The following is a 23882-nucleotide window of genomic DNA, read 5'->3' as shown; positions in this document are numbered from 1 at the left end:
TGCTATAGAGGGATGCAAAACTTTTGGCCATAGCTATATTTACTTGAGTTCATCAGTAAAGCAGACTGTTGAGTCATTGCAGTTCCATTAAGCATCTCTATTTTAAACTCACCCTCATTAAAACTTTACCAAGATCAACACAGGATCCCACATGACCAGAACGAATGCAATTATCAGCCATGTTCATCAGGCATTGAAAGAGTTATGAAGTTTCTTTTAGTTATTTTTAAACGATAGAATTACATTGAGGGCTCTCGTGAGATGCAAAGGAAAGCTATCTATTTGGTGTAGCGAGTCGATGCGCGTTGGAAGGTGCCCTTCACAGCTCCGTTGCCACGCTGTGTGTTTTGAAGTGTTCAGAGTCAGCTAATCAAGATCTCTGTGAGAGGAAAGCGGCTGTGTTCGGCACTTTACTTTAGATAAGACCAAACAAGAGTCAACGTGTTTCACTTCCGCGAATCTGCGGATTGGAAAGATTGATAAAAGAAACCAATAACAGTTTAGAGTAGCTTTGCGCTGCTTTTTCTTGGATTAGGATCTGCTCAGATCCCAGAAAGAAAGGTAGGTACTTATTTTCATGGTTTGTTGCTTCTTTTCCTAAAGAAAGGTCCTTAGTACAGAACCAGTGCATTGCATTACCACTGTCTTATTGCCAGTGACGAATGCAAAGGGCATAGTTAGCAAACTGCTGCCAGTATACCAATGACTGCCTCGCCCTAGTGAAGCTGCCCTATACTTGTGCTACCATTGCCCTTCAATATAATATAGAACCGTTCCCATTGCAGTGCCGCTGTCTGTCTGTCTGCCACTGAAGCTCTGTGTAGTTAGAATGATGTAACATAGGGAAGCATTGTAAAGCACATAGATCTATAGCAAAGCATATTAAAAAGCAAACCATGGTAAACTAACCATTGTAAAAGTTTTCCATAGTAAAAGCACAGCAAAGTATAATACCCAATGGCAGCATTGCTGCATTGCCACCGAAGCTCATGAGCTGGGGGAGGCTTCGTTTTATTTCGTTTGTGAAATTTTATTTTCCCGTCTGTCGCTAAAAGCAGGAAGAAAAAAAAGACATTTCTAGGCGTCGTCAGACTGGCGCGTTGTTCGGTAGCTTCACGTTTTTGCAGTAGTTCTACAGAAGTTAAGATACTGTTCTTCTTTCCTAGAAGATTGTTTTATAAGAAGGTGCTCTTCAGTTCTGGGTTCTTACCATAGATATATGTAATGTAGGTAGGGCAGAATGTTCATATCAATAAGCACCAGCACCATCTAGTGCACAGTAGGGTATTGCAAGCAAAACAAAAGGAAGCTTCATCCAAAGTGGCCGATTACTAGCTGGCTCTTATTTTTGTAGACGATTTGGCTAGTCTAGCCTAGGCACAGACTACCGCAGTCTAATCCTTAAACAATAGAGTCGTCTCTGAGTAATTGCAGACTGCTGGCTGTTTGGAAGGCACTGCTTCTAGCAGTGTGCACTGGAGAATCACACAGTTTTATTGTTCAGTGCCTTCTTCAGTGTTACTGAGGTCAAACTCGATAAAGTGGTTCATATTGCAATTCCTCAAATAGTTTTGGTTTTTGGTTGCCTGCATAGGTAATGGAAGATAGATCAATCTTTAGATTAGTGTGTACTGGCACCATCTAATGCAATGCAGTGTACTGCCACGAAACAGAAATTCTCAAACAAAACTTCATAAATCCAATGACAAATGTTTCAGAGTGCAGAGCCAGGGGTGCTGGGGGTACGGCACTTGCAATGATAAATCCTGCTAGCGAATCTTATGAGCTGAGTGTGCCCTGTGCTTTTTTAAAAATTGCTTTGGAACACAAGCGATAATAGACCAATCACTGCTGCCCGTCCCAGCAGGGGCGGGATATGTTATGAATCACACGGCTGCAATCTCACAAGGGTCGGTTTGTAGTTGGAAAGGCATTAGACGCTTGTGCACGGCTATTGCAAATGGCCCTGTGGCAGAGCACAGCTCTGCCCTTTAGAAATTGGCAGGGATGGGGTTAAATTCCCCTACCTGCCTGGGTCCATTGTGTTCAGGTGGCTGGGGTTGATTAGATGATTAGTTTAATTAACGATCAATCAGCGCCCAGCCACCTGACATAAAAGGAGGCCTCTGCTTCTCATTTAGGGAGAGGGAGCTGAGGAAGCAGGTTGTTGGTTTGGTTTGGTTTGGTTTGGTTTGGTTTGGTTTGGTTTGGTTTGGTTTGGTTCCAGGCACTGCCCAGCCTGGAAATTGTTATTTTTGCTTTTTGTCTTGCTTTATTTGTGTTTAAATCCTTTTATTTTGGCCCTTGTGCCCTTTCATTTTTGTGTTTATTTATAATAAAAGTTATTTTTTTGAACTACAGACTGTCTCTGGGCCTTTATCCTCTCTCCAGCTTGCCACAGGTCCAAATAAGAATATGTTTTGCGAGTGCTTCACACAGACCACCTTGTAAAAGGCTCTGCTTTGTGGATCAACACTGGAAACACACATTGACATTCTGGACAAGCAAAAATATACCCCTGAGCACAAGTCAGCCTTTGGAGCCTGACTGTCCATGTCTGCAAAGACCACAGTAAACAAAATACAGCTGTTCCACCTGCTTTGCAAGTAAACATTTCTAAACTGCAGTGTTTAAGCAGATCGTAGCATTGCATGCTACTTTGCTGTAAATGGTTAATGCAAACACAGTAGCAAGGACTGTGCTAAAAGCATTTTTTAATTGATTCACAGGCGTTGATGTTGGCTTCGTTTTAACATCTTCAACACAATAGAAACTGAACGCACGGCTTCCATCCTATTCAGGGGGTGACGGTTTTGTTCGATGGCTTTCAGCACCCCTGCTGTAAACACTGTCCCAGCTCCCCCGGCTGGAAGTCTCTCCGTGTCTTGTTCTGCTCTCCTCTCATGTGTGTGCTTTGCGTTTCCTCCGCAGGATTCCTGAGCACAGGGGATCAGTCAGCCAAAGGGAACTATGGGCTGCTGGATCAGATCCAAGCGCTGCGCTGGCTCAACGAGAACATCGGACACTTTGGAGGAGACTCGGAGAGGATAACCATCTTTGGGTCGGGCGCGGGGGCTTCATGTGTCAACCTGCTCATTCTGTCCCACCACTCCGAAGGTAACCACCCCCCCGACCCCCAACAAGAGTGGGATTGTCCCAATTCATTTCAATAAAACACATTCCTGCAGTTCAAAGTAATTGAAGGTAACAAAATAGCTCCATAAAGAAATGCACGCTGTAGGTAAACTCAATTATTTATTGATGTTTTTGTGCGTGAAGGAGGAGATGCACACAACAAGGGGAATTTAACAAGTTTCCTTTATCGATCCCAATAATCAAACAGTCCCACTTTTACAGCTGAATTAATATCATTAGACAGAATAAAGAGGCCACTAGATATAACTGAAAACAAGCAGTGATGTCAGTTAGGCTGGTGTGTTCGTGGAGGATCTCGCTGCTTTTCAAATGCAGCTGCAAGTGCTACTGTTTTATATCGTCTTGACACCTCTTTTGTGTGCACAGCTTAGTTGCTGGCTTCTCTCTGTGTGACATTTTCACCAGACAGCTCCTGCTTGAAAAGGTCAGGTGAGATCAGTTTAATTGACACTTTCTCCAGTAGTAAAACCTTCTTTCCCTGATAGCAGCCAGATAACAGCATGCTTGGCACAGTTTTGCACTCTTTACAATGTTATAGCAAACCGTTTATATTCATTTTAGGTACTACACAAGCTTAAAGAAAGCCACCAGTTTGCTTGCCTTGCTTTCCAGAAGTCTTCTGGGTCAACAGGCTGAAAGCATGTCAATCAACAGGGCAAGGAGCGGACAGGACAGGGGCCAGTGAAGGGGAGGGGACAACGTACAAACCGTACCTCTGAAAATGTGGATACGACATGACGCAAGCCAATCGATTTAGATCAAATGGTAGAAACTAAAACAGTATAATTGAAGAAATATGATATTGTGATATTTTTCATTGGCTGTTTGGGGCAGAAGGGAGCCGTGACCATACCCCCTTCTAACCTGTTCTGCAGTATAACAGACCGTCTTATAAAAGGGGAACACCGTATCTATGTACACTCCATTCATTGAGGGGTTCGTAATTCAAGTTACAAATCATCTCATTTTATTTTAACCACGGCTGTGGTTTTGTTTTTCTTTCATGATTCGAAGTGTAATAATTTAGGTCAGTTTAATCATTGTCCAAAATCTTCTCGGAAGAACCCCAAACCCCCTTGCTCAGTAAACAGTCTGGACCAGCATTCCAGTTGATGAAACCAAATGACCCATTTCAGAATAGCTTCTCTGTGAATGTGGGTGCTTGTTCTCTAACTCCATGCCTGTCTCTGTCTCAGTGTCTAACCCGTTGCCCGTCTCCCATTAGTCTGCTCCATTCCTCTCCATTCCGGCGCTTCATCCACTGTCAGATCTGCTCTGACGGGAGGCTATTGCCTTTTAATTGATGTCTCTCATGCCCTGGTAAGTCACCTGCTTTGATTGCAGCTCTGTGATTGGACAGGAAGTGAACAGGCACCAGCATGCAGTATTCATCACAAGAAATATTATCAGCCCCGCCCTCTCTGACAGCTAATTCAATCACGCCTCCTCCAGTTCATGACTGACACTTTGTTCACTGTACTGGGGCGAGGAGTCCTGGTACCGTGACTCTGCCCCTTTCCTGAATGGCCGGCTACCTACTGCCCCTGGAATGAAGTGCCCAGCCACTCAGTACGGGGCACTCAGTTCCTGTTGTACAGCTCCCTCACAGGTCAAGAGGGAGATTGTTGAGTCACAGGGGAACAGTTTATAATGTTGCTGCAGCTAATAACTCTGACCGACTTTTCAACATTGAAGACATTGAGAAAGACTTCAAATCAAATCATTTGTCATTGAATAGGTTCGGTTTCTTTCAGCAGTGTTAAACGTAGCCCTGTTTTGTAATAGTCCCAGATAAGAGGTTCGGACCGCCTTGCTCATGGCTTGGCTCCCTGAATGCAGTCAGTTCCCTCGTCACCTCTCCCCTTCCACCAGCCCTGCATTCACATTCCTCTCCACGCGGCTTCCCACAAGGGGGCCGAGCGGAGAGGAGTTCTAATTGATTTCACTGGGAGAGTGCCGGCGTGCCGCTTCATTATTCAGCGGGACTCCAGGAGGGAGGGAGAGGGAAGGCAGAGAAAAAAACTATTTTCCTGTAATAAATTCATAAACCTGTTCTGTATAATTGAGACAGTGCTGCTTTGAAACCGACATCTTCTGGCAGCATTGATTAACTGTCTCACTGGCAGGCAATGTGTGTGTGTGTGTGTGTGTGTGTGTGTGTGTGTGTATATATATATATATATATATTATATATATATATATATCTCTTTGAAGTGTAGCTGCCAAAATAATTCCAAGGATCTTCCCTGTCCTGCACTTCCATTCCTTATATAGGTCTCAAACGTGAAAGAAACACTTTATTTTTAAATTTATGAACAAGGTATCTGGTACTACACTTGGTTAAAGAAATCTCGGTTTGCATGTCATGTTTTCAGATAGTGTTGCACTTCCTTCGTTCCTCCCCCCCTTTTAACTGCCTTCTTTCCTGTTGTTAACCAACCAGTTGCTTCCCCTATTGACTGACATGCTTTCACTCAATGACATGACCCTGAAAACACTGCTGAGGTGAAATGTCCCAGGAAGTGCAACAGGTATCCTGAAAATAAGGCAAATAAACTGAGAACATTCTTTAACCTGATGTAGAGCTGTATATTATATTTTAAAATGAAAATTCACATGTGCTATAACATACGTTTATTGAAAAAAGCTGCCCATTTGAGAACTAGCAAACTGGAGAAGGTAGAGAGAAGGTCATCCCAGGACTTAATGACATGAGCTTTGAGGACTGGTTAAAATAATGAAGTCTCTTCAGCCTGGAAGCACCTGTAAATAACAAATGCTGGAGTGATGAAGCGTGTTACAAAGAAACAGATTGCTTTGCCACGCCCCTATTTTCCCTTCCGGGTCATTGAGTTCGGGTACCTTAGCTCTGCCCCTTTTCTAGCCAGCCGACTTCCACCTACCCACGGGATTATGCCTCATGCCTTTTAGTCCAGGATACTCTGTTTCCTTTATCTAGCGCCCTCTCAGGTCGGGAGGGAGATCTAACACCAAGCGCCATTCGATCTCTGTCACAGGTCCCCACTAAAACTCAAGAGCAGTAACTAAACTTCTAACGCTCTTTGTCTGAAATACCCCAGTCGGCAACATCGTGCTGCAGGGAGATTGCACAGCAGAGGAGAGAGAACTTTAAACCGCTTCTAAAAAGTCCCCAGAAAATAAAATACAAAGTGATTCCAAACATGAGTCAAGATAACAAGTTGCTCTTTGAAGAAACAGTTTTACAATTCTTAATGTTGTTTCTGAAAATCCCAGTGGAAAATGGAAACTGCAAACAGAGTTAAAGCATCCCACTAATTTTCCTCATAGAGAAATTGATACATTTTATGATGTTTGCAAATTTATTTATTTTTTTTTTGCAATGACTCAAAATACTTTTTGGCTGTCTTCAGGTGTCTCCATCTTGAGCCCAGTGGCCACTTTTCATTTCTAGGTGCCAACCACTCACCTCTCTCTCTTCCTCTCCTCTCACTCTCAGACAGTAACCCCTCTCTCCCTCTCCTGGGTCCTCTCCCCTTTCTCTCAGCCAGCAACTCAGTGACCTCTCCCCCCCTCTCTCCACCTCTCTCCACTCCTCAGGGCTGTTCCAGCGTGCAGTAGCTCAGAGTGGTTCTGCGATCTCTAGCTGGTCAGTGAATTACCAGCCCCTGAAGTTCACACGGATCCTGTCCCGCAAGGTGGGCTGCAGCCTGGGGGAGACGGCAGAGCTGGTAGATTGCCTGCGCAGGAAGTCCTTCAGAGAGCTGGTGGACCAGGACATCCAGCCGGCCCGCTATCACATCGCGTTCGGACCTGTCGTTGATGGAGACGTGGTGCCAGACGACCCGGAAATCCTAATGCGACAGGTCTGAGCAGCATCACTCCACCCCTCCTCGTAACCCCTCCCTCTCCTCTCAACCGCTCCCTCTCCTCCCTCCCTCCCTCTGCATTCCTCCTCTCCTCCCTCTCCATCCCTGCCTCTTCCTCTCCTCCCTCCCTCCTCACCCTGCCTCCTCTCTCTCTCTCTCTCTCTCTCTCTCTCTGAGATACACACACACACACAGCAGCTCAGTGATCCCTCCCTCATAGTCCTCTCCTCCCCTTCTCTCTTCCGTCACATCTCCCTCCCCTCCTCCATGCTCTTTTCCTGTCACGCCCTCACTCCCCTCACACCCTTCTCTCTGATGCCTCTCTGTCTGTGTTGCAGGGGGAGTTTCTGAACTATGACATCCTGATCGGAGTGAATCAGGGGGAGGGGTTGAAGTTTGTCGACGATGGCGGGACGGAGAGCGATGATGGGATTTCGGCAGCTGCGTTCGACTACACCATTTCCAACTTCGTGGACAATCTGTATGGGTACCCTGAGGGTAAGAGACCAGCCTCGTCACAGCCAGGAGGACCTACAGTTTAGCACCACCTAGAATTTTTGGACTCAGACATAATTAAAAATAAACTCTATGAAGATAATTTAGATCTTATTTAACAGAGTGCAATCAAAGAAACAAAATGATATCGCAATAGTCTACCGGAAGCCATAATTATAGTACATTACAAATGATCACATTTTTTAATTTGTCAGTTTTTCGTTAAGTAGATGGAAAACTGTGATTTTAGCATGTTAACGTAACATTATTCAGCAGGTTTCGTTCAACTTTATGAAGCAAAATAAGTTCTACAGTGTGATGCAAAACTTTTGGCCAGATTTGTAGAAGTAATACAACTTATAAAACGTATTTGTACAAAACAGCTTTTTTTTTAATCTTAGTTTTCCTATTTTGCAAACAAAACTGCATTTTCTTTTCAATTGTATCAATGTATTTTTAACTCAGAAGAAATCCACTCCCAACCCTGTCAAAGCAGCCTTCACTCGGGCTGGAGAGAGGATTCGTCCGTGTACAGCACACGACGTTCTGTCACTTTTTTTTTATTTCGTTCTCTGTTTGAAACGTAATTCAGAATACAAAACACAAGCTGTGTGCAGTAAATGTGTCTGTGTCTTCTCACTGCAGTCAAAGGTGCGCTTGAAAAAGCCATTCATCTAAACTGTAGATTAAGCCTAGCTTAAGTCCTTCTGTAAAAGAAATATGAAATATGACAACTTGAACAAACAATTTGATCAAGAGCTTAAAGGGTACGTGAGGACATTTGTATTTGATTGTGTTACGTGTTCCCATGTGTTGCTTCAGCTGTTTACGTAAGCCGTGTGTGTGTTTTTAATTTTGTAACATTTTGACCACTTTTTGAAACTTTTTAAATTGCATTCCCTCACTCAAGGTGGCTTCCCATGTACCCGCATGGACCACTCGGAACTACATTTCCCATCATCCTCCTGCTCAAACTATGTAACCGAGGTGGATTTACCAGTGAGCAGGAGGCTGATGGGAAATGTAGTTCTGAGAGGCTCATGCTGGTTCCATGTGTGCACTAGCACGCTGCAATATATCTGGAAAAAAACCCTTGTTAAATTGTAATGAAATATCAGGTGTCTTTCTGTACATGTGCCTGTCTGCAGGTCACACCTTCATTTTTACATTTAACTTGAGAACACACCTTGCCATTCTAATTGCCATTCTAACATTACCTGCTGTACAAAACTTCATGCCACCTCTTTCATGATATGCTCCCTTTGGGTATTTTTCACGTCTCTGCTCAGCAGTGGTCTTTGCCACTTTGCAACACTTCTGTCGCCATTTGTTCACCTGATTTCACCCCACAAACTTTCACTGCACTTAGTTACAAGCTCAGCTACAAATCTGATTCGCTGACCTACATACACGGAAATGCATGCATGCACAACCAAACAATTTATATGTACTCACAGATTTGTATTTTCAGTTCATAGCCTTTTTGAAAGAAATAAAGCAAGCGCCTCATCAAATGGGCTTTCCATCCACTTCCAAGATTTCACAGACTTTATTCAAATTCAATTTACTGACCGAAAATTTTCATGCAGGCAGGTATGTAAAGGTTATCAACGACAAATCTTCTACTGCATGTGCAGGCTGCTGTATACAAACATTAATATCTTTTTTTTTTCCCCAGGCAAAGACATCCTTCGCGAGACCATCAAGTTCATGTACACGGACTGGGCCGACCGCGACAACGGCGAGATGAGGCGCAAGACGCTGCTCGCGCTGTTCACGGACCACCAGTGGGTGGCGCCGGCGATTGCCACAGCGAAGCTGCACGCGGAATTCCAGTCACCGGTGTACTTCTACACCTTCTACCACCACTGCCAGACGGAGGCGCGGCCAGAGTGGGCGGACGCCGCGCACGGAGACGAGATCCCGTACGTTTTTGGGATCCCCATGATCGGAGCCACGGACCTGTTCCCCTGCAACTTCTCCAAGAACGACGTCATGCTGAGCGCCGTGGTGATGACCTACTGGACCAACTTTGCCAAGACTGGGTGCGTTCGCTCACGAGTTCCACAAAACCCGCTTATCTGGGTCTCCCGTCGTCTTGCGTCACACTCGCTGATAAAATGACCGGGCGGATTGCAGGTTTCGAATGCTGAAAGAAACCGCAAGGAAGATGTCTAGTCGAAACTTTTGTCGTTTTGAATTTATTTCTTTTAGCATTTCTAAATTCAGCTCTAGTGAGTGTTTAATAGTTGTGGATTCTAATCTCAAAGTACACTGAGGGGAATTCAGTTAATATCTAACAGAATGCCACCGCCTAGCGTGGTAAATTAAAACGCATGTTATCTAGAATCGTTTCTTTTTCAGGACAAAGCACAAAGTCTTATTGACGGACGGCACTGAGTTTTCCAATCAGAGCCGCAAACAATGAGAGTTGTGCAGCGAATTCATAATTTTATTGACTGTGTGTGCTGTTGGGCTTGCTTCAGTCGGACTAGCGATTTGGTAGAAGAACATCTTTGTAGTTTGTGATTATGACATCTGTACTGTGCGATTTTTGACGTCATGCAGCATGGCCGACGTACCACACAGCGTGTCAGCTTCTTACGAACACCAGTTAATCTGGGACTATCTCTCAACAACTCTACCAACTTTCAGCACTCTGCAATAAGTCGTTTTCAAAAGACACATTTTTACATTTAGACAGAAGTTTTTCAATCCTATGGCGGCCAAACCATGTGACTTACGACAGGTTCTTTTGCATTTTCCATCTTCCCATAAGCATCTACCAACCAACTGACTCTGGCGAGTTTTTGAGCAACTCTGACAAAGAATAATAATAATAATAAGAAGAAGAATCCCAGCAATAACAGCTAATAAAATAAAACCTGGGTTTGCACTTATGATAATAACTTTCATATCAACTTTGTAATAAATGCCAGAGAGAAGATCCACTAAATATGAATTCAGCATTTTAGAAAGCTAATAAAAAGGATCAGATCCCGAAAGAGAGGGTTGTGTTTTTAATATGATGTTTATTGACAGTAACAATTTTTTTTTAAAATAATAATAAAAACTTTTCGGTTTCTAATAGGGATTGCAGTGGGAACTGTAGGAAATGAATTCCCCGAAGTCTGTAATTCTTTATGCTGTGGGAAGAGAACGCTCATTGTTTAATTATGCAGTCGCACATTTCCTGTGACTTCGCATTGACGTTTCATTTGTAATGAGGTGGGTTTCGTTCCCGGAGGCAACACTGGGAATGCAAGTCAGAGCCTTACGGAAGGAAATAAATCAGAAAATCATCCAAAACCATTTAGCCAGTATTAATATTCCAACATGTTTTCATTTAAAAAAAAAAAAAAAAAAAAAAAAAAAAAATCTGTTTCTGGAGCTCCAATTTTCTTTCAAGAATCAAACGCTTGCCTTACCTTCCAGGAAATTCCTTTCATTTTCTGGGTCATTCTTCCTCAGCAGTGTTTTCAGGGTCATAGTACTGGTTAAAAAGCAGTGTATTCTGGGTCAAAAGCCTGTTACTGGTTGAAAGCATGTCAGTCATTAGGGGAAACAACTGGTTGGTTAGTAACAGGAAAGAAAGCCCTGAAGGGGCAGGGGATAATTTCATTCTCCAGCTGACCCAGGAAGTGCAAATCCATCAAAAAGCAAGGCCAAACAAAAAACACCTTTTAAAAAGAAAGCACATGTTTGCTAAGGCATGATTCGCACAGGACTAAAAAACAGGACAGGTCATACCAATTTTTTTATATTAGATTATGGTTTATAGTAAAAGGTTGGTATTGCTTTTTGGCGAATACCCCAGAAATGCTTATAGCAATTCAAACAGAACACTAACATGGTTGATTCGCCTCACAGGAGTTTGAAATTTTCCAGGAAGTCCTGATGAGAATTCAGAAGACCTCTGGGAAAATTATCTATGATAAACAGAAATGGACACCAATGTAGTTAAAATCCACCTGTTTATGTATTGATTTTTAGTCCTGTGTGAATCAGGCTTAAGACATACATTTCTTAAAAACTCCATAGTTTAGATCTATAAAGTGAATGGATGTGCCTGGCAAGGAATACTGATGGGATTATTGTGTTCGCTACAATCCCTTTAATAAGTAATAATCAAACTTTTGAGTGTTATTGTAGACATTCTATTAATTGTAAGAATTTTCCTAACACACATCAAATTGTTAATGTAATATAAGAGACAACACTGCAGTGATAACATATAGATCCAAACGGGAAACTGTGTCAAATCCTGATCACTTACACACATGTATAGAACAAATTCTAACAACAATGGTTTATTCATTTAGAAGGGTTGTACTGTTTTAGGTATTTTCTTTGACCTAAATCTCTTTTCTCTCTTTGCAGTGACCCCAATCTCCCTGTCCCGCAAGACACCAAGTTCATTCATACCAAACCCAACCGCTTTGAAGAGGTCATCTGGACCAAGTTCAACTCGAAAGACAAGCAGTACCTTCACATCGGCCTCAAACCCAGAGTACGGGACAATTACCGTGCAAACAAGGTGGCCTTCTGGCTCGAGCTGGTGCCGCATCTCCACAACCTTCATGACGACAGCTACACCTCCACCACCACGACCCGCCTGCCCCCTGGCACCCCCCGGACTCCCTGGAAGGGGCATCGCCCGGCCACCACCAAACACCCCTACGCCACCCTGCCGCCGGACGACGACGACATTCCTGAGAGACCCAGATTTCCCCCTTTCCCGGGAGACACCCGGGACTACTCCACCGAGCTCAGTGTCACGGTTGCAATTGGCGCCTCCCTCCTCTTCCTCAACATCCTGGCCTTCGCAGCGCTCTACTACAAGCGCGACAAACGCCACGAGCTAAGGAGGCGTCTCAGTCCTCAAAGGAACCCGGCCAATGATCTGGCGCACAGTCAAGAAGAGGAGATCATGTCGCTGCAGATCAAGCATTCGGATCACGAGACCCATGACATGGAGCCTCTGAGACCTCATGAGATACTGCGCCCTGCCTGCCCTCCTGATTATACCTTAGCTCTGCGCCGTGCTCCTGATGATGTCCCCTTAATGACACCAAATACCATTACCATGATCCCCAGCACTATAACAGGCATGCAGCCTCTGCATGCTTTCAACACCTACCCCAGCACAGGGCACAATAACACTTTGCCACATCCCCACTCCACAACCAGGGTATAGCCACATGCTTTCTGCAGGACTAAACTTTTTTCTTTCTTTCTCTGTGCTGTTTGGAGATACTACGGAGTAGTCCTGTTGTTTTGAAAACCCGTCATGGATGTTTTCTTTCTTTCTTTCTTGGTTTCCTTTCTTTGTTTCTGGCTTTCTTTCAAATCTAATTCATATTTGAAGAAGAGGATGTCGAGTGGACCCCAGTATGTGCATGTTTGCCAAAATAAGATTTCAAAAAAGGAAAAAAAAATACTTGACTTGAAATCTCCTTCCTTCTTTATTTCAGCCCTCTGCCTCTCTATCTCCCTACTTCTTTTTTCTCTCTCCCTTTCAGTTTCTCCTTCCCCTTGCTTTTTTCATATCTTCCCACCGAATGTGGACTCTTTCTTCTCCTCTTCCTCCCTCTGTTCTTTCCCCTTTTTTCTTTTCTCCCATCACATTCTCCCGCTCACTTCCTCCTTATATGCTTTTCTGTCTCCATCTTTCTCTCCCATATTTCTCTGTTCTTCTCCCTCTCACACATCTGTCTCTCTCCATGCCCATTTCTCTTTCTCCTCCCCTCTCTCCCTCTCTTCCCCCTTTCTCACCTCCCCTCTCTCCTCCCTCTCTCTCCACCATTTGAAGAAATCCAGGAGTTGGAATTCTGAAGGTTTGGGATTTGGAGAAAATTCGAACCTTTTATTCTACCAGCATTCTTCGTGCCAAGAGTTTTGAATCCGGACTCCATTTTTGGGGGGAACAAAACAATGAAAAATAAAATAGAACGCTATATAAATATATATAAAGTGCCATACGACTTTTCCTAAAATAAAATACAAAACAAATAGTTTGCTCTCTGGAATCTATGCATGGAAATTCTTGAGACAAAACAAGGTGGTCTACTTACAAAAACATCTGGGGTTGAAACTTCTGTAGATTTTGACTTAAAAGAAACAGCCCCCTTGGAGTGTCGTTCCAGCATTCGCACAACCTGAAGAAAATTGAACCAGATTCTCCACTGTCTTCAACTGAAATATCTTCACAGTACACTCCACAGAAACTTTCTTTTGCTGTCAGACAGACAACTGGATACAAAACACTTTCTAATTCTTGCTGTCCCTGCAAAATAACTGTTATTTTTAACATTTCTGTAAACTTACAGAATACCTTATGCAAGAGATTTTTATAGACAGGAAAATCAATTTTAGGTTTGGGCTTGTTCAGACGCAGTAGAAACGGGTGCCAGTACCCTGTTTTGAATTGTACCTGACCTGAGCAACATTTTGGGCACACCCCTGGGTTGTGTGCGCCACTAAAAGTGAGTTTGTATTTGCAAGCACTTGTCGTTAGGTTCTGTTATTATCCCAGTTGGGTTTTGCTTCTTATTACAGGCTCCTAATTGGAAACTCGAAACAAGTGACTCACAGACTAATGCTAAAAAAAACACAGCGCCAACGTCTTGAAGTCTATAGAACCCAGAGGATGTGAGGTTCATGGAGTTGTACTTTGAAGGATGCCCTTCTCGAAATGAGTTCCTTCTGGAAATGACTCATGGGGATGGTGCCACCTTTTGATTTGTAATTTCGTTTGTTTTACTACTTGGTACTTTCGGTATTGTTTTTAATCAAAGTGTAAATGAAACTTGAGGAAATGAGGTTTCAGTTTAACAAAGAAAGAAAGAACTAGATGAAACGAAACGACAAAATACTTTACAACTAGAAAACAGTACCAGGACTAGAAAAGGAAAGACAAACAGAGCAAAAAAGAGAGAAAAAAAGGAACGATTAAGTGAAAGAAAAGTGAGAAGGAAAAAGTGAAAGAGCAAACACAAAAAGCAGGGAAGAAGAAAGTAAGAAGGAAAGAAATAGGAATGAAAAAGAGAACATGGCAGTTGTAGAAGGGTTCGTTTTTCATAAATGCTGATTGAACAGTTTTCTCCCCTGCTGAGTGTGTTAATAGGAGTCACATGCAGTTTTATGTGTGGATTACACTTGCTAAGGTGGCAGACGAGCAGAGAAACTGACCTCACTCTCAGCAGCCCGGGTGAGGATGTGAGCAGGTAGTTTGTGTCGAAACTCTTCCTAATTCTTCCAGGTGTACAAAACTCAAATAGAAAGCTACAGGAAATGGATGCTCGTACCTGTGCGACAAAACAAGATGGCGGCCAAATAGGGAGCCAATAAATTAATAATGTACAGACTTTTACAAAAAGTGGTTTTTGGAATTCCACGGGGAGGGGTTTAAACCACAAAAAAAAAAACAAAAAAACACGTTATTGTTTTTTTGATTAGCAAGAAAGCAAGCATCTATCTGAATGAAACCCTGAATAAATACATACGCCGAAAAAATGATGACAACTCAAAAATGTTTTTTGTATGCTTACAGAATCTTTTCATTATTGTTTACCATTGCTACTGACGGAGAAGAGGACAATACCACTTTTTTTTTTTTTTTTTAAGTATGAGAAAAATCATTTGTAAATAGTAAGTTATCTGTTGGTTTGTTTTCTTTCACTGAATGATCAAAATAATTCATTTGATGATGATAATGATGCTGAACAATGCCACTGGGTGCAATTCTTTGGGTGTCCAGTAATCAAAAGAGGAACATTTCTAAATTTAAAACTTATTTTATACAAAAAAGGACAGTTGAGATAACATGGCCAATGTCTTTTATTTTCTATATAAAATCTCCCGGTAATTTATCAGTATTTATTTTTTTAAAAAACAGGTGGGGGTTAAAATCTGTGAAAATTAGTTAATTTCCCAGTTTTCCAAGTACATATCAGGGTTTATACTTGGGGTTGGAAAAACAGCGCCCCTCTTCTGCTCTTTGTAAATGCAAACAGTATAAAGCCGTGCTGTATAGCATGTTAAACAGACAGATCCACGTTTCACTAAAACTAGTTTTTAGTATCTTAAATTTTATCTAGGGAATGTATTTTCTTGGTGTAATCAGTATTTTCACACGCTTATGTGGGTCACATCTGTAGTGGAATATTGGATAAGTACCCACCTGTAACTTTTGTAAAACCCAGAAATGCTTCTGTAAAATTGAGAATAAAGATCCTTGATTTATATAAAGTGCAGTTGGATCCCAGATGCATATCGAAAAAGTAAAAGAACAATGTTAAAAGGACAAATTCATAATAATTAGAATAGTTGATTGTCAGATGTTACTTCTGTTTCAAATGTCTATAGATTCGCTATCCATAGTCTTACTGTACAGTAATACATCTCTTCAAAACCACCTCTGGAAAAGACCACCACTCAATTAAGACCACCCCTGGACACAGAAACTCGACGGAATCTGTCAGACGTTATTAACGTGATGTAAGATTTCGATTTGAAATGTGTCCTGGGGTTTCCTACAGCTTCAGCAATGTGCCAGGAAAGCGAAGCCCAAATACAGCCACCAAAAGATATTAAAGCATAGGTCTAATTATTTTAGCAATAGCCAAAATGATTCAGCATCAAGGCAACCCCATAGGTGGCTGGTCCAGTCTATTTGCCGTGGATGAGCAGATGGGCAGGCCAGTGGTTAACATTGGTTAAATTTAAAATGATCTCCTTTGCAAGAAGGGAGTGTACATGCAATCATATATTGATGATGACAAACTTCAGTTTTTACACCACCCAAAGCAGCGATCTTGCATATCTGTTTGATTTTACAGGTTGTACAGTCGTGGTTAATGTCAGTTTTGTGGGTCTGACCCATCACTTGGGCGCCCTGCCCCCTTCCCCTTGGCACTCTGTGAAGAACTATTTGCTACCACTGGAACCTCTCCACCTGCTCTCCAGCTGTGTCCCTCTTGTCCTGGTTTCTATGCTAGGGTTAGGATTATCTTTGCCCACTCCTTCAATCAAGCCTCCCTGAATTCTTCTTTGTTATAATAAATGCAGTCCCCAGAATTGAACACAGCACCTAATTACTGTGACGAGAACCCTAGAGAATGCAAAATAAGAGAGAAAATTGTATAAGTCCTTTGAAATAGCCAGAAATCAGACAAGTCATTTTCGTCAGTCTGTTTAATAAATTCGTAGTAATTCTGTAAATGAAATATAACAAATTCAAGTAATTGAAAAGTAATGTTCTGTAAATTTTAAGTGATTTGAGGTAATTAATGGTTATTTTCAATTCATTATTATAAAGTAAAAAAAAAAAAAAAATCATTTCTTTACTCAAACCTCTTGTTGTTTTTTGAATATAACGTTCCTTTAATTATAATAATAAGGCAGGATACGAACCATAAATACACATCTACATAGGATATGTAAAATCCTTCACAGCTGTGTCCTCTTATAGGAGATCGAGGGGTACCATCACCCAGTCTGATGCTCTCTCACCCCCCTCCAAGGCTCACCTCAAAAGAGGGTGGCTCTCATTAGACATAAGGAGTCATCCTGGGCCCCAGCATTGTAATATATTAATATTATAATTATTTACATATATAATTAGAATATAACCCTTCATCTAAGACATATTATTACTGTATTTATAATCCTTCTCCGTTGCCTCATTCGTTGACTATCCCAGTCACGACTCTCAAAGTTCTTTACGTCAAACTGTAATTTGTAAATTCTAAGACGTAAAAGCTACTGGCAGCACAAGTATAGGCCAACTACATTGGGACGAGGCTGCTATTGGCAGAATGGGATCGCGGTACGCACACTATAACCCAATTACACCCTTAATATCATTCGCAATGGAAATGGATCTGTATTACAGTGAATGGCAATGGTAGCACAAGGGCAGCTGCAGTGGGATGGTAAAATGGGAACACGGTGGTGATATTTTAACATTGGAATGGTGTTGTTTGTATGAATCAGTCCACAGTGCCGGTAATGTAGTGCATTCCAGTACAGGACCAGACAGAAAGTGAGCCAGCGTATCAAGACCTCTGTCTGTTTTATTCCCACTTTAGAACTCTGTTAACAATCTATTTTTTTTTTTTTTTAAATGGTGGAATTTGAACATGAAGTTTAAAAAGCGATTTCTCCTCACATGCTGGGTTTGGGCACCAGAGACTTGCACCCATGCTTTATTTTTCCTTTATTTAATTCAGCACTGAGGTTTGTGGAGCCAGTGGAATTGCGTTATTCCCGGAGTTCCCCTTGCCGCTGATATGATGATGTTTGTTTGATTTAGAAGTTATAATTACACACTGTACTCTGTCATTCAGGTGTGGGCAACATTAAAGACATTCAAATGGAACATAGCTTGCTTGCTTTCTTTCTTTCTTTGATATGTTTTGTTTGTTTGTTTTCATTTATCCAGGAAAAACCTGATGAGAACACAGAGCCCAACAACAAAATCCAAGAGCAAGAAACATGAAAAGCCACATTAAATATCTATATATCACAACTACAGAACACAGAGCACCCAATACATTTTCTTGAACACAGTTGTCAAGTGAACAGTGGAACAGCTGTATTTTGTTTACTGTGGTCTTTATAGACAAGGACAGTCAGGCTTCAAAGACTGACTTGCACTCTGGTGTCAAGCTGATTCATTTTTCACGAGGGACATCTGTCCGGAAACTGTCTAGGTGTGTTTTCGATGTTGCTCCACCAAGCGGCACAAAATATTGTCACTTGGGACGTTTTCAATAACCGTTCTACTGTACACAAGCTTCTAATGCGTTTCAACTACAAACCGACCCTTGCGAGATTGCAGCCGTCTGGTCTATAACATATCCCGCCCCTGCTGGGACGGTCAGTGCTGATTGGTCTATTAATGCTTACATTTTAAAAAGGTGCAATGCACACACAGCTGATAAGATTTATTGAACCCAGCACCCCTAGTTCCTGCACCTCTGTTAAGAGCAGTTTGTATTTATATATACGAGGCAGGAAGTAAGTACCGCGTACAAATATGAAAACGGTTGAGTTGGAGTAGAATATCAATTTGAAAAGCTGATTCATTATATTTCTCTGCAGTATCGTATTTGTATATGTGCATAAGCAGCTAGAGCAGTTTCCTTACTCGCTTACTTCATCGTGCTGCCAACGCAAGGTCTTTACCATGTACTGTTCCTCTCAAAAGGGACTTGGCACTATAGATTTCCTTCGTTCAAAGGTCGTGCTTCATGACCATCTGGTTATTCATGAAGGTGTTTGTGTGTGAAGGCGCGCACGCAACAAGGAATCAAGCAGAACTGTTCCCGTTGTTGATCCCAATAATCAACACTTTTACAGCTTAATCATTATCATTAGATACAATAACGAGGCCACTAAATCTGTGGAAGACGGCATTGGTGTGTGCTCACAGAGGATCTCGCTGCTTCTCGAGTGCGGGTCCAAGTGTTGCCGTTTTATACAGTCTCAACACCCCCTTTGCGTGCAAAGTTTAGTTGCTGGCTTCCCTCTGTGCGGCAGCGACATTTTAACCGGACAACTCCTGCTTGAACAAGGTCAGGTGAGGTGGGGAAGTATATCGGTGTTGCACATGCTTCAGTGCCACACATGCATACTTTGGTGTGACAAATAAGGTTTGTATCTAACTATGAAACTCAGTTGAACAACAGCCACTGGGGGGCGAAAACAGTGTAACAAATTCTTCAAATAAAACAAGGAAAGGAACAGAGAATGGCAATTTCCAACAAAGAAAAGTGGAGAACACACATGTCTGACCGGGAGCAGAGCTGCCCCATTGTTCTTCTAACTGCCTTTAAGTAGCAAACATATTGAATGTCATTGTCTGGCATTGCAACCCGCTGCCGACAAATTGCAAATCAATGAGGAAGCGGTCTAGCATTTCGTATTGAGTTGGCTATCTCAGAGTGCCGTCTCCATTAAAACACAGCACAGTAAACAATACACAAGCCCTCGATCCCGGAGACGTTTCCATTCGCTGTGCCAGGAGATGGACTGCTTCTCACACTCTTCCTTTAAAGCCTGGATCTCCCACAAAGTCTCCGTGCCTCACCTGCTTTCATTCTTTGTGAATGCAAACCTTACAAATCACCTTGTAGAGTATCTGGCTGGGGTAGAGAGCTGGGGTTTGAGATCTGTCCTCTGACTCACTGCAGGAAGAGCGAAACATTTAAAACAAAAACTTAACAAGTGCTCCGTCTTTTCTGTTCCGTGCCACATCATGGATCGTTATCGCTGTGTTACCTGTCTGACAACGTGGACAATAATCCTGACACTATCAGTGCACTGGCGCGGTCATTGCGAAAAGAGCTTTGGAACAGACTTTAAAGTTATAAGTGTAAAAAGCAGTCAGGATGTTAACAATGAAACGAAAAATTACAAGTACGTTATTTAAACATTTGTAGCAACAGTTGGGGGACGTGCAACGCTATATTTTTCAGAAACCAGTTCCTTACTTTTTAATCCCAAAGCTCCCACCATGTGTTAAAACACTCAGAGGAGTTTAGTTTTTCCAGTTCTTACTGAGAAGAGCAGATTGTCTGAGTCCTATGGCCTTGCAACAGCCCCGAGGTGTCTACCAAGGGCTCTATTATACATGACGGTCGGCTGGGACACGCCCACCTGCTGGTTCGGGATCTGCAGCTTACATTTAGTTACTTGGGGTTTAAATAGGGAGATTGGCAGATCTTATTGGTGGGACAAAATAAATGTATTATTATTATTATTATTATTATTATTATTAATAATAATAATAATAATAATAATAATAATAATAATAATAATAATAATAGTACATTTATTTTGTATAGCACCTTTCATCACAGTTATCTCAGAGTGTCTCCCCTGGTAAAGGCACGGCTGCGTGGTGCGCAGGTGGGAGTCACACAGTCAGGGGAGCGCAGGGGTCCCCGAGCGTCTCCCCTGGTAAAGGCAGGGCTGTGTGGTGTGCAGGGGGGAGTCACGCAATCAGGGGAGCGCAGGGGTCCCCAAGGGTCTCCCCTGGTAAAGGCAGGGCTGCGTGGTGCGCAGGGGGGAGTCGCACAGTCAGGGGAGCGCAGGGGTCCCCGAGGGTCTCCCCTGGTAAAGGCAGGGCTGCGTGGTGCGCAGGGGGGAGTCGCACAGTCAGGGGAGCGCAGGGGTCCTCAAGGGTCTCCCCTGGTAAAGGCAGGGCTGCGTGGTGTGCAGGGGGGAGTCACACAGTCAGGGGAGCGCAGGGGTCCCCAAGGGTCTCCCCTGGTAAAGGCAGGGCTGTGTGGTGCACAGGGGGGAGTCACACAGTCAGGGGAGCGCAGGGGTCCCCAAGGGTCTCCCCTGGTAAAGGCACGGCTGTGTGGTGCGCAGGGGGGAGTCGCACAGTCAGGGGAGCTCAGGGGTGATAATCAGGGTTATTATCAAGATTATTATATTCTGGCGTTTGGAACCTTTCATTGTGCTGATAAGAAGCCCGGGTGACATTAAGAGGCATGCTTTTAGGCAAGCATTTCCTTTGATCAGGTTAAAAAGTTGCCCCTTTTGTGAGATGAATTGACTTTACATTTGTCATTGTCAACTGGGGTAAAGGTCACAGTAGTGATGAGTCAATCAATAGGCATCTTTGAGAAGCAGCGACCCTGTCAACGACACATCGGTCCGGCCTGTCAAGATCACTTGGGATGTAAACTCAGCAGAAAAAAAAAAGACAAAGCTTTTTATTTTTTTAAAACGCTGTCTGTTTTTTTTTTCTTTACCACGTTCTCCAACATCCCCGTTGAAAGGAAACTTCAATATATCTGAAACAAAAACTTGGACATTTTTTTAATTTAAAAATAAAAGCCTTTTAATGATTAAAAGTCAGTTAATTATTTAGCCAGAAGTCTGTCTTGGATTTACTCAACAAACTTTGAGTTTTAACCGTTAATAAATGATTGCATTGAAATAACACGGCAATTCAAATAAAAAAGCAAAGGTGTTTTTAAAATTGCAAACCATCTCTAAAAACACCCTCTCCTTCCTAAGAGAAAGGGGGCTCCCTCCACGTCCAGGGCAGGCTTGGAGACTGGTTGAGTAAGCAATGCAGGTGCTTTGAAAGAAGAGACACAGAAAAAGGAGGGTTTGTTTGTAGTTGTTGCTCAGTGGATTTTGTTTCAAAGATTCATGTGAAGAGTCAGAGTAGCACTCTCCTCAGCTCACAGGCAGCGTGTAGAGCAGCAATGCTGTCAGATTCATTTTTCATGCTTCTTTCGACCATAGAAATAAAACAGAATTAAAAACAAAAAGAATTCGGATTAGAGTCGTGGCATTCCATCTCTATTCTCTATCAGTTATTTTTACCCTCGAATCCCCTCACCCCCTCCTCTATTCATAATCTGGATTTGCATGCATGTTTCTTTGTGTCTCGTTAGCCTATATCTTCAGAGCTCTGTTTTCTCTCTCGTTCTCTGTTGCTGTTTCTGCTTCCATCATTATTTAAAGGGATTACTACCTAAAGTTCCTTTCAATCCCTAAGGAAATGAAATCTATAGAAAATATATTAAAAACATATATATTCTACTCTGATATATTCCTATATATTTATATACTGGGGCTGTGCCGATTCATCACCTGACCTTTCCTTAGACCTATCATAAGAGCTGCCGCTGTGCCTATTGGGAAATGTAGTTTTGTCAAGTTTAATCAGAGGTTACATCAATTCGTTCAATACTACAAAAATATTTGTCCAATACCGGTATATTGCAATAATTTCCATAAGGGTGAAAAAAGACCTCCAGCAAGCTGAATTTCTAAAGTGAGGTGTGGTACTAGCAATGACCACTAGAGGGTTTGCACCTGTCAATTGCACCTGAAACTGTGGCAATTGTGAGATATTAAAAGTAAACTCGATATACAATGCCAGCTACACCCCCGCTAGTAGTATTTCTGCAAACACTTCCTCCCTTCAGAGATCCATTTCAGTGGTTAAAATTGATGTTTTTGCTGACATAGTTAGAAAGCCAGGCAAGAAACAATAAAAGCGAACAACAGACAGCAAAGATAACAGGATGTTACTCAGGTTCATTGATCTGAAGAAGAAGAAGAAGAAGAAGAAGAAGAAGAAGAAGAAGAAGAAGAAGAAGAAGAAGAAGAACTTTTAGCATTCCACTAAAGGGGACCAGTGCCAATGCAAGCCAAGTTGGTTATCTCTCATTTAAGGGTGATGTAACAGTGTTATTGATAATGTAGAATCAATGAATAAAGGCATGGGCATTAGGGTTTGCCTCTCTTTCAAAGTAGACCCCCAGCTGTGGATCAGAACATATGTATTCTACACTATTCTTTCAGGGGGCTTCATCTAACGTAGGCAGTGATAGGGGATCTTTTCTTTGAAGACGAGTTTGACTGCCACTGAATTAAACATGTGCTCAGCCTGCATATTTCAAACATTAATAGACTGCTACCAGAACTAAACTTTCAGATTTTCAAACTGTAGAGATTTTACGTTCATAGTTTTACATGCTTTGCCCCATCTTTTGCAATCTATTATAAAGTACCAATTCACGACAGTAAGACTGTATCTTGTGGCAGTGTGAATTAATACAAAATATCTTATGGCTTGCTATTAAAACCACCCACATTTTGTCTGTAATTATTTGTGTTTTCACTTGCTTCATCCATTTGATATAAAATCAATTTTTCTTTAGATCGTCTGACAACACGTCACAAAGCCCTTCTTCTTCTTCTTCTTCTTCTTCTTCTTCTTCTTCTTCTTCTTCTTCTTCTTCTTCTTCTTCTTTGTGGATGGTGATCTGCTTGAGGAAGTTGTATAATGTGTAAAAGGGGTGATGTGGTTTCAATAATTGAAACAGGAAGATAGTTCAATCCAGGTCTCTCCCATTAATATTGAATTAATAAACTGAATTTTACATTTAATTCAACATTGTCCCCAAGTTTAACCAACTATAATGTAAGACAATGCTTTATTTCTCCTAGTTTAAGCTTAATAACACTGATGAAGGCACTAGAGCCCAAACGCTGCTCTGCTTGACTCAGTTTAGTTTCAATAACACTGATGAAGGCACTAGAGCCCAAACGCTGGTTTGCTTGACTCAGTTTAGTTTCAATAACACTGATGAAGGCACTAGAGCCCAAACGCTGGTCTGCTTGACTCAGTTTAGTTTCAATAACACTGATGAAGGCACTAGAGCCCAAACGCTGCTCTGCTTGACTCAGTTTAGTTTCAGTAACACTGATGAAGGCACTAGAGCCCAAACGCTGGTCTGCTTGACTCAGTTTAGTTGCATGTTATTAATAGTTGACAACAGTGAGTAAAGAATTATTAAGAGCACATTATTCAAGGATTAGCATTCAAGGATTATTAGTAATAGA

The 23882-nt window shown here is 42.2% G+C and overlaps 1 protein-coding gene across 1 annotated transcript in view; it reads left to right on the top strand.

Annotated features, from left to right (window-relative positions):
* The window catches only part of LOC121306608 (neuroligin-2-like), a 59165-nt gene extending 45934 nt beyond the window's left edge, over nucleotides 1–13231 (top strand). The window contains exons 6-10 of the mRNA XM_041238423.1: nucleotides 2932–3117; nucleotides 6736–7001; nucleotides 7343–7502; nucleotides 9178–9544; nucleotides 11880–13231. Coding sequence (XP_041094357.1) covers nucleotides 2932–3117; nucleotides 6736–7001; nucleotides 7343–7502; nucleotides 9178–9544; nucleotides 11880–12696 — 1796 coding nt within the window. The 3' untranslated portion in view covers nucleotides 12697–13231. The remainder of the gene's footprint in view (nucleotides 1–2931; nucleotides 3118–6735; nucleotides 7002–7342; nucleotides 7503–9177; nucleotides 9545–11879) is intronic.
* The last annotated feature ends 10651 nt before the right edge of the window (nucleotides 13232–23882 follow it).

The sequence above is a fragment of the Polyodon spathula genome, chromosome 48 (assembly GCF_017654505.1).
Source record: "Polyodon spathula isolate WHYD16114869_AA chromosome 48, ASM1765450v1, whole genome shotgun sequence".
Taxonomy (NCBI): Eukaryota; Metazoa; Chordata; class Actinopteri; order Acipenseriformes; family Polyodontidae; genus Polyodon; species Polyodon spathula.
This window is presented reverse-complemented; position numbering and strand designations above follow the sequence as displayed.